The following is a 13,063-nucleotide window of genomic DNA, read 5'->3' on the forward strand; positions in this document are numbered from 1 at the left end:
ATTAGTTATACCGCATATGTTATATTATATATATGTTACATTGCATACTTACCCGCGGAGGAAGTCATGGGTTCAAAAGGTCTTTTAATCCAATAAAGAAGAGCCTTTAATGCCAAGAGCTAGGTAGTGGCTCCAAGTTCTTTGAAATTAGCAGAAAAAAAGATTGAAATTAGACACTAGAAGAAGCCATGAATTTCCTTTCTCTTAATGTCATCAAGTCATGCAAGACAAAACAGCCTTCCAGAAGCAAATACAAGTTGCTTTGGTTACAAACAGAAACTACTTTGTCAAACAACAACATACAAGCAATTATATTAGCAGATCCCTTCTGGCCTTAGATTCCTTAAGTATAAAATTACCTCAGTTTGTGGGTTTTTAGTTTTTACATTGATCTCAAGCCAAAATATAGGTTGAAAGCATAGTCAGTAGTTTTCTTTGCAACTGAGAAAGTGCAGACTTAGGGCATCAAATCTACATTTGCAGATAGCTTCAGGAATTGCCCAGATTCAGTTACCCTCAGCTGAACTCTGAAAAGTTCCTAGACCATTTACGTACAATGTAAAGCAGCCTAGTTTAAAATCACCAACAAAGAGGCATGCTTTAGATGTATCCTTAAAATGATGTGTCCAGTGAGAGGAAGGATAAATCACTGGGCATCACCCCAAGCCTGCAAATCCACTCAGATATGTTTCAAAATGGGTTTCAGCTTCTAGTGGCCCCTGTGGAAGCCTCGCTGTGTTTTGGGTTTGGACCGTCCACAGCTGAGAGGCACACTGGCAAAACTTTTGATTTTCATGCTCCTTAAACTGAGTTCACCAAAACCAACCTGTGCTAAACAAAGCCACTATAAAATCCTTTTACTGCCACCATGCAACAGCCTTTGCAATCTGTGTTCCACAGATTAAGAAGGAGGGAAAAAAAGCCCAGAAGAGTTGTTGATTAGGACCAACCTTCATAAAACACGGGTGTCTTCGTTACTCACAGCTGACCCCCAACAGGGGTGGTATCTATCTGCACATCGGCCACTTCAAAAACAACATACACAGAATCCTTTGCCACTCAATGAACCCTCAGCAGTTGCCTGCAGAGTACCTGGAGCCAGAGATTACATTACATGCATCTGAGCCTGGTCTGGGTTCTTTCTGTCCTTCACAGGAGCAGGTTAACCAGTCAGAAGACAAAAGTGTAATTGAATCCGCTCATCCAGGCAAAGGGAATGCACAGCATCTTACCAAAATCTAGGATTATGAAGAAAATCTCTACTGAGTAGCTTCTACTCTCACAGCAGCTGGAAGCCTCCCCCTCATTAAACCCTTCCATCAAATCGGTAGTTTCTTAATAAGCCAACACAGGTTCCCACTGAAGCCCATGACAGCAACCCGTGAGCAAGCATGGATGTGCTCCTGGGGAGCTCTGGTGTCTGTACGTTGTACTCAGGACATCCTCTAGTTCCTGGAAAACTTTATATCAAGTGGCACATAATTTGGAAAGCTCTTGAATGTGCTTGGGCTCAAGAAGTGGGTTATAAGACCCAAAGGGCACAATTACTCCCACATCATACCTTACCTAGACACACAGAAGCAGCTGCCCCGAGCGGCACTGTCATGGGGAAAATGATGACAACCAAGCCATCCAAGAGGTCTATGCAACTGCTCCTGTGCTGCGGTGTGTTATCAGCAGCACTCGGCTGCTCAGGGGTGACCACGCTGGCTGTCACAGAGCACAGCCAGTTTGGGTGACTCAGGAACAGCAGGACAGGCTGCACTTTCAATTGCTGCAGGAAGCAGGAAAAATGATTCACATCCTTTCAGCCAACGCTGAACCAGAGCTTTGCTCCAAGGCTAGAGAGCTGCAGTGACAAAGGGAGTCACAATGCAAACACTCGGGATCCTGATGCTCTATGCTTAGGAGTCTGTTCCCACTCCCATTCCTTCCCAGAAGGGCTGCTCCTCTATTTGTGAAATAATAATCTACTTCGTGAATCCTTAAAAAAAACCCCAAGCAAACAAAAATAATTCCACATCACACAAAACCCAAAGCAGCAACACACAGCCCCTTACCTCTCAGCTTTTTGTTAGAAGGTCTATTGGCTACATTTCCAGGGAGGACAAGTATAATACCTGCTTGCTTTAACACCTTGGAATTTTTTTTTTAGTTTTAGTTTTAAAAGAGGCAATTAAAATATTATTATACTGATGCACTAATTGTTGTAACAACAACCAATAGCCTTTTGCTCTTGTATACTTCTAGCAAGGCTTCACGAAGAAGGGAGAAGTATTACCTCCGAGTATTCTGAGGGGGGAAGAAGCGATAAAAAGAGAATTTCCCAACAAATTGTCTGTGTCTTTGATGGGTTTATACAGTTACACACCAATTTACAGCTGTTCTAATCAATCAGTTTATAGCACAGACTCAAGGAATGAAATATTACAAAAGAGCTGATGAAAAAGCTTTCCTGCTTGCCAGAGAAAAAAGGGAAGGGGCCCACAGTGCAGAATTCTAATTTAGACTAACAGGGAGAATGAATCTCTAAGGCCACAGCATTTCTTCATCTCTCAAAACTGTCAAGCACTCTCTGAAATCAAGGCTCTTACCGCCAGTCTGCTGTCCTCTGTTTCCTAGGACACTCCTCCCTGCATCCCCTATTCATCCAGTCTGGATTCAGCTCCAGAATTACCATGATGAAGAACTGGTCACACATCTCTCAAGGTAGCGTTTTTATTCCCTAACTGTCCAATTCAGCTGAGAAAAACCCCTCAAAAAACTTACGTTCTGAGGTCTCCTTTGACTGAAATATTATTAGACTGAGGAATTGTGTGAAATACTAAGGTTTTGCACAAATAGCAAGTGTTGAGGTATCTAGGGTGAATGATAGATGCATATGCTCTATTTTCTTGCTTTATTTGATCACCTGAACACTTTAGAGACGCTTCTCCTTGGCCAGCCTTGCAATGACTACTCTGACTCAGCCACATATCTGCACGTAAAATTAAGACGTAAAGGACATAGGCCAGATGGGAAATGAAATAAACAAAGAGAATCTGTGTCATGTAAAGTAAGTAGATCAGGAAAGAAAAAAGTTACGCACATTCAGGTATTGTTTGGTTTGGCTGTGTGGTTTTTGTTCTTCCCCTTTTGAGCCCAAATAACACACTTCCAAGCATAGTGACTGCCTGCCCGCTTCGGGAAAAATGGATCCCCGCAGTGCTGGTAATACCAAGGGAATTCTAAAGCATTATCTTCCTCCTTGAATACATTAGATGCCATGTAAATTACTTCTATATCTTGTATACACAAACAGGTGGACTCTTTAGTCTGGTAATCCTTCTGCTAGGGACTTTTACAATACAGCATATACAGACAGTCACTACATGGTCATTCAACACACTGAATCACCTGTGACAAACAGGTACTTGTCACAGGATGACAGCGATGCTTGGCCAAGTATGAACTAAGGGATTTAGCTGCAGATCCCAGTTCATTTCTCCACTTCTAGGAAAACCTATCAGTTTGTAGGGAATTCTCCAGCTAAGTGTGTTGCCTTCACCTTTCCTTCACTTCTTACTGATGAGAAACCAAAACAAAACTGTTGCTCACAGTACATTCCCCCTAGAAATGCAACAGAATCCTACAATGTAATGGGGAAGATCCAGCCTTCTGGCCCAAATTAGAAGACTTTGACATCTGGTCTTTTCCATTGTTGAATCACATCAGGTTTCAGCCTTGCTTCATTTCCTGTTAGAATCCCACTAATGGGCAGAGAAATCAGGACTGCTGGAAAATAGAGGGCGAGCCTACCTGGTACCATTGGTTTGTTTTCTGTAGCACTTGTAACTATGGCATCGGAGCAGCAAGAAATAAAAAACACACACCTTCAAAAGCGGAAAGGCTTCCACTTCCCCCGTCCTTCCCCTGAAACAAAAGAGTAATTTTTTTACACGTTTTGTACCTACTTGTTTTGGCTCTAGAGAACGATTAATATTAATAAACTGTTTAGACAAAGTCATTTTATACATTGCTCTGAATAAAGCCATAGACAGATTCCAGTGGCCCAATTACGTATTTGCAGTTTGGTTTTCAAAGACAGCAAAATCTGAAGTGCGTGGAAACATAATTTTGATTTGACTCAGTTTCTAAATGTATCCTTAGAGTTCAGATCTGCCCCGAGTCTCTGATGGTTCAGGAATGTAGCTTATCAGGGAACCCAGGTGAACATGGCCCTTCGTGAGTCTGGTTCTGCAGCTGGAGCTTCCTTTGCCTAAAGCTCTAAACATCAATTTTATCTCTTCCTCATTTTTTCCTTATTTTTGTCTAGACACTGGGCAATTCCAGCCTTGCCTGTTCTGACAATTTTCTCATTTGTTATGGTCACAGCTCATGGAGACACACAGATTTAAGTGCCTTCCTTTTGTGTCTCTATTTTAACAGCTCCTTATCACCATTCAGCTGAACTGTTTGTACAGCTCCAAGTATCCACAACTCATGAGACATTTGTCTTCATCTCTTTCTCAAATTCTCTCTGACAAGGAAACGCTACATCTCACTCAGAGAAAGATAAAATTGTCTTTCAGCTGTTGATAAAACTATTTTTAAAAGGGTAGCATTTGGCGATTTCAAAGAAAAAGCAGTGCCCTTTGGAGCTGTGCTATTATCGTCTTCCTCCAATTCTTTCACGAAAGTCACAAACCAGAGCGCAACAACCCAAATGTTTCCAGAGCAGCAAACTGTCACCTTCTATATATAGCCCAGGTGTCATGGTTCAACCCCAGTCTTATCTATCAGGCTTAGAGGTATGGCAACACACAATGTTTGGAAGGCCGTGGATACATTTAATTACAGCAATTTACTCACAGTAAGCTTTGGCAATCGCTTCAAGTCACTACTATGTGTGTTGATGGATTCTGGAGTTTGGGGAAGGCTGTTAGCATCCATACTCCTGGGAACTCTGCTGCAGAACAAATAATACAGATTTCTCTCCCACACACTCTCCTCTCAACTGAAAAACAGATTTTATAGCTAAAAGTCTTAAAAATAATCTTTGGAAATGCTTGACTAAGTTCGGCTGTATAAAACAACTAGGTGATAAATACCATTTCAATTTATCGACACTTCTTACAACACATTAGATCGATCGCACTGCTGCGCTTCCTGGACCTAATTTACTGCCGTCTCATTCACACACACGGAGAATTCACATTACGCTGGCCAAGACATCGTCCCGTTCCCTCGCGTTACTTCGGTTTGTCCCCTCGGAAGGCACTATGGGCAGCGTCACCGTTCAACAACTTCCTGAGTGTTTGAACCCTTTGTTCCCGTCAAATACATTCAAAAAGACTCTACCTGTAAAGCCACTGTTGTCAGCCTAATGAGTAAAAGTTAACAGCCTAAACTTGACAGGTCTATGAACACGCAATTAGGTGACAAAGGCAGCCATATTATCACTTCAAACTAATTCTGTCATTGAGTGAAATCTGTAAAACCACTTACATTATGCAGTCTAGTTCAATCATTCTGCTGGGAAATCAAGACTATAAAGAACTTGCTCAGATTAGGATACAGACCCCTTTATTTTGCTAATCAGTTAGCTAATAAGACTAGCAGACAAAATTTTTAATTAAAAGAAAAACACAACACACCAACACCCCCCCACCCCCTACAAACACACCCACAAAAAAACACAAACCCCACAAACACCCAACCAAACAGATTTTCCTCAAAAATCCAAACCAGAAATCCATGGAAATTATATTATTTAAATTTAAGACTTCGGCATCACCTCACAATGGCAGAGTACATCCAGAGAAGGGACTTTAGGTGGACTGGTAGGCCTAATAAAACAATGTTGTGCCCAACTGCTTTCATAATAAGGTCTTTATATTTGATCTCGTCTAAATTCACTGCGCATGTAAGGCAAGGTAATTATTATTAAAATAACATTAAATGCACTGCCTGACTACATCCAAAGCTTTAGAAGCCTCCACTTGAAGCAGTTTGTAACCATCTTTTCATATGTGCATAACTGAAGACAACGGGAGGATAATTTCCCAGTTATTTACATTATGTGAGAATCCTTCACTGTTGCCATGTGATTTTGGCAGTTACAAATTTCAATACGATTCTAAAAGATGCATATTTATATTTGGATTTGTCTTCGAAAGGAGGGGAGGCGAAAGAGAACTTCAAGGGATTCAGTGAACAAAAGCCTTCCAGCTTTCAGCAGCAGGTGGGGTTTAGGGAGAGGTGTGCACCTGCCTGGCAATGGGATCCCAGCAAAGGCACTCCTCCTCATCCTCCTCATCCTCCCCTGCACAGAGCAGCTGGGACAAAGCCTTCACTACGCACAGGCGGGCAGAAGCTCTTCCAAACACAAAAAAAAAAAGGAGGGGCTTGTCAAGACAACTGCATATGGGCACTAGAAATAACTCCTGAACACCACGTTCTTTGCATTGGCACACCACATGCTTTTTTAAATGCACAAATCACAACAGTGAAGATGCTGCTTTTGGCCGCAGGCTGGTAGCGGAGTGTCTGTACAAAGGCCTGAAGGCACTGGCGGAGCAGCCCCAGAGCTGGGGGAGCTCTGTTTGAGGGCTGGGGCTGTTACCTTTCAGGTCTCTCTTGGGTTTTCCATACCCTGATGCAGACACATTTTTCTTCAACTCCGTTATTTCTTGGAGAGAGATTTATTTTTTTTTTTTAAGTAATTTAAGATCTCATTTAGCCCAAACAGGAAGAGAAACAACTCTAGCAGATAGTTGTTACATTGTTGTATTATTTTATTGTGCAAAGTTCACTTAAATACCATCTGATACTAAACTATACTGATTGGTACAGTAAACTACATTTGCCACTGCAAGAGAAAACGTTATTTCTTATAATTCTGTATTGGTGCAGAACTACATACTTTAGGACTCTCGAAGCAATAGTACCTCAGCTTTGCAGCTATTGCGACACCTTAGAAGTTGATCTGCAATCTAACTAATCGTTTTCATCATGAACTTACAGTTTTATCAAATCTAGAAATGCAACTGAACCATGAAAAAACAGTTTTCCAAAATATGGGAAAATAGATTTGTCAGTATACAAAATTCAAACTGAAAGGGAGGCAGGAATTTATTAACACAGGAACAGGACAAGCACTGAGCTCAGTTTATATACTGGCTTAAGTCTTTACATGCTCCAGTAATTTTGTACATGGCTCCCAAAAAAAGTGCAAACACCTAAAGGCCGGACAGATGTGGTCAGCAGGAACCCAAATCACAGCATAGAGAACAGCCTGACGGTTCAGAGGAAGTCATCAGTACAAATGCCTGTGTGCAACCACACCGCGGATGCAGCTCTTACCTGGGAAGCTGAAGGTAAGACCAAGTCTGTCTCGGCAGGACTCCGCAGAACTCAGCCACATCAGTCCCAGCGCCCGGCTGACTCGGAGCATCCAACCCTTCTGGTTCCTGCAGCTAAGAAAACTGAACATTTGCGTTTGATAAATTTACCCAGAACTTCTGTGATTGGGTTGCTGGGTTTTCTGGTTTGCAGGTTTGGTTTTCTTTTGTTTCCCCTATGCAAAAAGGCCACAGGAGATTTCAAAGGGAGTCCAGCTGGTGACAACAGAAAGGTAAGGTCTACTGCCCTCCCTAGACAAGCAATGGCTAAAATACATTGAGAAAAAATACAGCAAATACTTTCTTGGAGAAAAGTAGAGATTTGAATTTGACAATACAACAGCAATACAAGCAGTTTACTTTCAGATCATTATAACAATTTAAAGAGTCTAATAAATAAACTATATTGTGTCTTACTGTATCAATGCACAAGCTATAGACAGAGAAGTACACCTTGACATATCCTGGACTACAAGGAAATTTTAATCCATCCTTACATGTGTCTCCTTTTACCTAGTTAAAACAAATTAAGTGCAAAGCAGTACGGCCCCTACGGCTGATGGTGTGGCACCTCCCCCACCAAGCCACCTACCCAGCTGCAGCAGGTGCTTGAGAACCATCTCACTGCTATTTGCACTTGTATTACACAGAAATCATTGTACCCACCACTGAAAATGCATCACAGCCACACCAGAGCACCTGCTCACCTTGGTTAATCCAGTGCTGACAACAGGCTCGGGGTTTGTTTGGTTGGGGTTTTATTCCCCTTTTCTTCAACAGGTGTAAACACACGCCCTGTGAGTTACACAAGTAACACCAGAAGCAAAGGGCAGCCACCTGAACAGCACATTCATGGTGCCTTGGGACATTTGACCTCTTTCATGATGTGTTCTTCAGCTAAAAAGCATTCTCTTTATTAGTGAATAGCAAATGTTTTCATACTTTCGTATTGTTCACTAAAGTTAAACAGCAATTGTGTGCTGCAACAGCAGCTTCTTTTTGTCTACAACTACTAGATATAATCCAGAGCCAGAAACACTGTAGAATGAAACCCCATCACACACGCTGCTATTGCACGTGGCAGCCTGACCTACCTCACATTTTTTTCAGCAGATGCCAACAGAAATATGCACGATTAAGAGTTCAGTTGTCTCAGTTTCTACCCAGTTTTATACTTCTTTTCCACTTAGGAAACCTGGCAGAAACTGGTTTCGGTTGATTTTCTTGTTGATTCCCTCCCAGCCCCAAGTTGCACCAGTGAAGCCTGAATTTACTGAACACCTCATGTACCACCCCTAACAATGCTGCCTTCGTCCCCAGCCCCTAAGAAAAAGGAGCTGATGAACTATTCGTTACCTTGTTCAACAGATTGAATATATTTCTCAAGCTCCTAAGCACTCATGAGCAAGTAAACACTGGAATTTCCAGAAATTACACCTATCAACATCATTCTATGTTCAAGTCATCCGTTTGTCACTTTGCCAGAAGCACACAACTCATTTCATCATGTTCTTTGAGTCAGAGGTTTACCAATGCAATAAGTTCTTTCCACTCTTGTTAGAAAGACAAAAGAACAATCAAGGATCTTAATTCTCAGTAAGTAAAGCACTTTTTTCCCCTCCAAATTCATGATGGCTGTTAAGTAGACTAAAAATCTGATGTTTTCCCATAGTATGTTTCTATTTTCCAAGCATGAAGTTTGTATTTGCATCCACCATGTGCCAACAGCTCATCATTATGAGTTTTTTCACCATCTTATTTGAAATTCAAGCCACGGATCTTTCCCTTTACATCACACAATGTCACAGCAAACTCAATAGCCCTAATATACAAACAGCTGAATAGAGAGGCAAGACAGGAGTGGCAAAACTGCCAGACATAATCACAGGGCAGCAGTGACGCCTAGGGGCTACCGGGCTGGGAGAAGCTCTCTGACAAAGGCTGTTCCCCACAGTTCTGCAGTGTAACGCCAGCCACTATCTACAAGTGCTGACAGAAGGCACATCACCAAGGTGGAGCGCAGGAATACCTGAAGCCACGTTTATCTTATACTCTTATTCCAATTCCAAAAATTTAACAGAAGCAGAGATAACTGTGAAATATTATCTGGCAATTTATCGCTTAAAGTTCTCCCAACATTATATATCAGTTGTCAAAACTTGCACCCAAAGGCTAGCACGACACATCTACTGAGTTGCACAGATACTCCGTACATGTGCACACTACTCACATTTGCAGTTCTGTAGAAGGCTTCATCAATACATCTCTCCTCTGCATATTCAGCTGAGCAAGGAACCAAGGTGCTATTAAGACAAAAGTGTTTTCAGACTTCACATACACAGATCTGCTCCTGAATTGACCCTAAATACATAAGACTTCAAAGGCACTCGGGTGATGTGTTGAACAATCGCACTTTCACAAGCGTGTCTGGGAATAAAGTGCACAACACTACAAATTCTACTGTTGGTGTGAAGGCAATTCACCTGTGTGGTGAAGGGTTTTGTGATACAGAGACACCTTGACTTTGCAGCTCACAGACATATCCGGGTCTGTCCTGACCAAACTTGGGCTTACAGTAGATTGTTGTGTTTTAAAAAAACCAAACCTCTCAAAACAGTGGTCCAAAGCAGCATCCCACACCCACTACAGTAGATCACTGCTCAAAGAGAGAAAACAGAAATCTTCACACCTCCACTACCTTCTCCTCTCAGAGTATAAAACAAGAACATCAACAGGAAAGTACGCTAGCTTGGCAAGTTTTGGCAATCTGCAGAAGGCACAACACTTCATGACAGAAGATATCATCACTGTACAAAGCAAATTGAAGGGGCATAACTGGAGTTCTCTACCTCTAAGCTACCAGCATAACACCATAGAGGGCTGCAGGAAAAAAGGTATCCACAGCTGGCATTAAACAAACAAAAAGGACAACAAGGACTTGGAACAAACACACAGAACCCGGCTGCACACACTCTTCCAGACAGTAAATTCGTACACGTTCAGAATGACTAGTCAATATAAAGATTCAGTCTTCCATTTGTCCAGTGAACTTACAGGTCAGACAAGCTGGCAACAATTTTACTTCAGGACAGTAAGCCACAACTAACTTCAGCTTATAAGTTCCTCAGTTTGAGTATCAGTTCACACACTATCAGAAATGTATATATTTTTGCTTTTCACATGGAGTAGAAGGCTCAAGGAACAAAAAGGCAACTAAAAATATATCTGTTTTATTTACCAGTTTTCTAAAAAGCGAAGTCATAAAAATTAGTCACAAGTGGCAAAACCAAAATATATTGCACGGTGTACAGAAAACATCGTTGACATGTTGACAAAGTGTCATCACAAATAAATCATCTTACAACAGTTTGGAAAAACTACAGCTTCAGAATCTTATCTATAAATGGAGGCATGTAGATTTAAAGTTATAGGGGAGTATTTATATACCACCCTGTAAATGCAAACACTTTAAGGATGCAAGATTAAGTCCATAAGAAAGCACATCCACAAAATGCTCTAAATATACTTTTCTCTTCCTTTCACTAAGTTATGGTTACAAGATGGTAATTGGAAAAAAAAAAAAAGAAAAAAATAAAGAAAAAAAGCAAAAAAAAAAGCATGCTAAAGCAAATTTCAAAGTGGTTTAGAAGTCCCTGAAAATAATTTGTATAATTATGATGCACTCCTTTTACATAAAGCTTTTTTTTCCAAAACCCTGGTCCAATTGAAACTATTTGAGTTCACATGTAAAAATGGAATATATTTAACATGTTGGTATAGCTGCACTGTTCCATTTATGGTTAAAACATTTAATACATCAGACTCAAACACCAACATTTAAAAATTTCTCATTCAGTTTATATTTACACATATTTAAGTTTGACCTTACTAAACTATTAAAGACAGGAACCAGATCTTGCTGGGCAGTGCTTTGCACTACATTTAAGATATTTTTTAAATTGTGATTCTACTTGTTTCACAAGTTCACACACTCTGCTATCCGTAGAACCTGTCGCCAGGGCAAGTTTCCTCATGACACTGTCCAATCAATAACAAATTACTTGACACAAATACCAGTCACTTCCGCATGTTTCGGTGGTGTCAGATCTAACTTCACATCCTCTTCATATGTGAAGATAAAGATTTTTATAGAATGAGCATAACCTTAACGTTTTGGTGAACAGAAATGTTATCTGAATAAAAAAGAAAATGCGTTCCATGAAAAATATTTTGAGACAAACATATCAAAGTAAATGGAATTTCTCCATGTTTTTCACCCAAAGACCGGCAGCTGACACCTAGCAATACAACTAAATGTCCTTTAACTAACCAATATATTAAAGTTGCTCTTTTGTGATCTCTTCCAACATCCAACAGGTATAAACAGCACAAGAACATAAAGTACACATATTCAAGTCCATACAATCTCAGAGGCATTAAAATTAAATCCTTGACAAAGGATTCCAGCCACGTTAAATTTTAGATAATGCAATTCAAATATAGTGAGTGTCAATGCTATTCTCGAAATCACTCTTGTTATAAGAACTATCTTCAAATGACAAGAAACGTCTAATCCCCTCTTGCCACATACACGTTTGATGTTGGTTTAGCCACACCAGAAAAACTGATGGCCAACCTCCTGACAGAACGAATCAGAAATAAAGGTTAAATTTATACCAAGCTTTGTCTAACAGTCACTGGAGCACACGCAGTCATCCTCTGTGGTCTTAGTGTTTAAAAGCTTTAAGCATAAAGGTTTCTTGTGTATAAATTCTCAGAAATTATGTTTCAAGGTAATAAACAGTCCAAAGTATTGTAGTGTCCATTTAAATAAAAGGCTACAAACTTGTCAGCACTCATCTATACGTTCTTACACATTCACAGAAATATTTTAACCCAAGACCATCTTACAAAATTAGTTCAACATTTCTCTTAGACAAAAAAGGCTCCTACATTCAAAACTACAAGAAACAAAGAGGATGAGATCAACTGGTATGAGAAGGGCAAGTGTGAACTGATTTGCTTGAAGGTTTTATCTTCTTAGTATTTGAAGTGGTCCAGAATACTAGAACAATGATAAAGAGCCTTTAAGCAAAATTTTAAAACAATTTATAATGCTGAATCATTACCAAAAGGAGATTTCAAGGACCATATGTACATAAGGGGATTTTCAGTACTCATTAACCCACTCTACAAAAAGCAGTAGGCATCAATGAAGTTTTCTATAGTTTATAAAGAAATACTTGAGGCATATAAGTGCAAAATGAGTCTTTTTTAAAGAAAAGCTATACCATCTTCAACAATGTCCTTATTGGGAAGAGATTGCCACCATTTAAAAAGAGATTCATTCACAAATGACTCTTCTAGAGCAAGAAAAACACATTTGTTTTTTTGAACTGCATTCATCTTGCTGATACAAGATTAAAACCTTCATGGATCATCACTGTAGTTTTGAAGCAGCTTTGAAAACAACAGGCTCAAAGGCTATGTTTGTTCTTCACTGACTTGGCTCAGGGAAACCAAGTTGTTTTCCCCACTGTCTTCAATCATTTCATTAAGGTCCATTTCATGGATTTCTTCACCATATGATGTATAAAAATTGCTCTGCATATTGTCCTCACAAAAAATACATTCCTAAAAAGAAAAAAAGAAATGAAATTATAGAAACACTCATAAGGAAA

General features: G+C 40.1%; 1 protein-coding gene across 26 annotated transcripts in view; it reads right to left on the reverse strand.

Moving 5' to 3' along the window:
• Positions 1-10,596: 10,596 nt before the first annotated feature.
• Positions 10,597-13,063, reverse strand: part of PER2 (period circadian regulator 2) — a 50,535-nt gene continuing 48,068 nt past the window's right edge. For all 26 annotated transcript variants that reach the window (XM_065074371.1, XM_065074362.1, XM_065074356.1 and 23 more), the window contains one exon: positions 10,597-13,016. In XM_065074371.1, coding sequence (XP_064930443.1) covers positions 12,867-13,016 — 150 coding nt within the window. In that variant the 3' untranslated portion in view covers positions 10,597-12,866. The remainder of the gene's footprint in view (positions 13,017-13,063) is intronic.

The sequence above is a fragment of the Columba livia genome, chromosome 9 (assembly GCF_036013475.1).
Source record: "Columba livia isolate bColLiv1 breed racing homer chromosome 9, bColLiv1.pat.W.v2, whole genome shotgun sequence".
NCBI lineage: Eukaryota > Metazoa > Chordata > Aves > Columbiformes > Columbidae > Columba > Columba livia.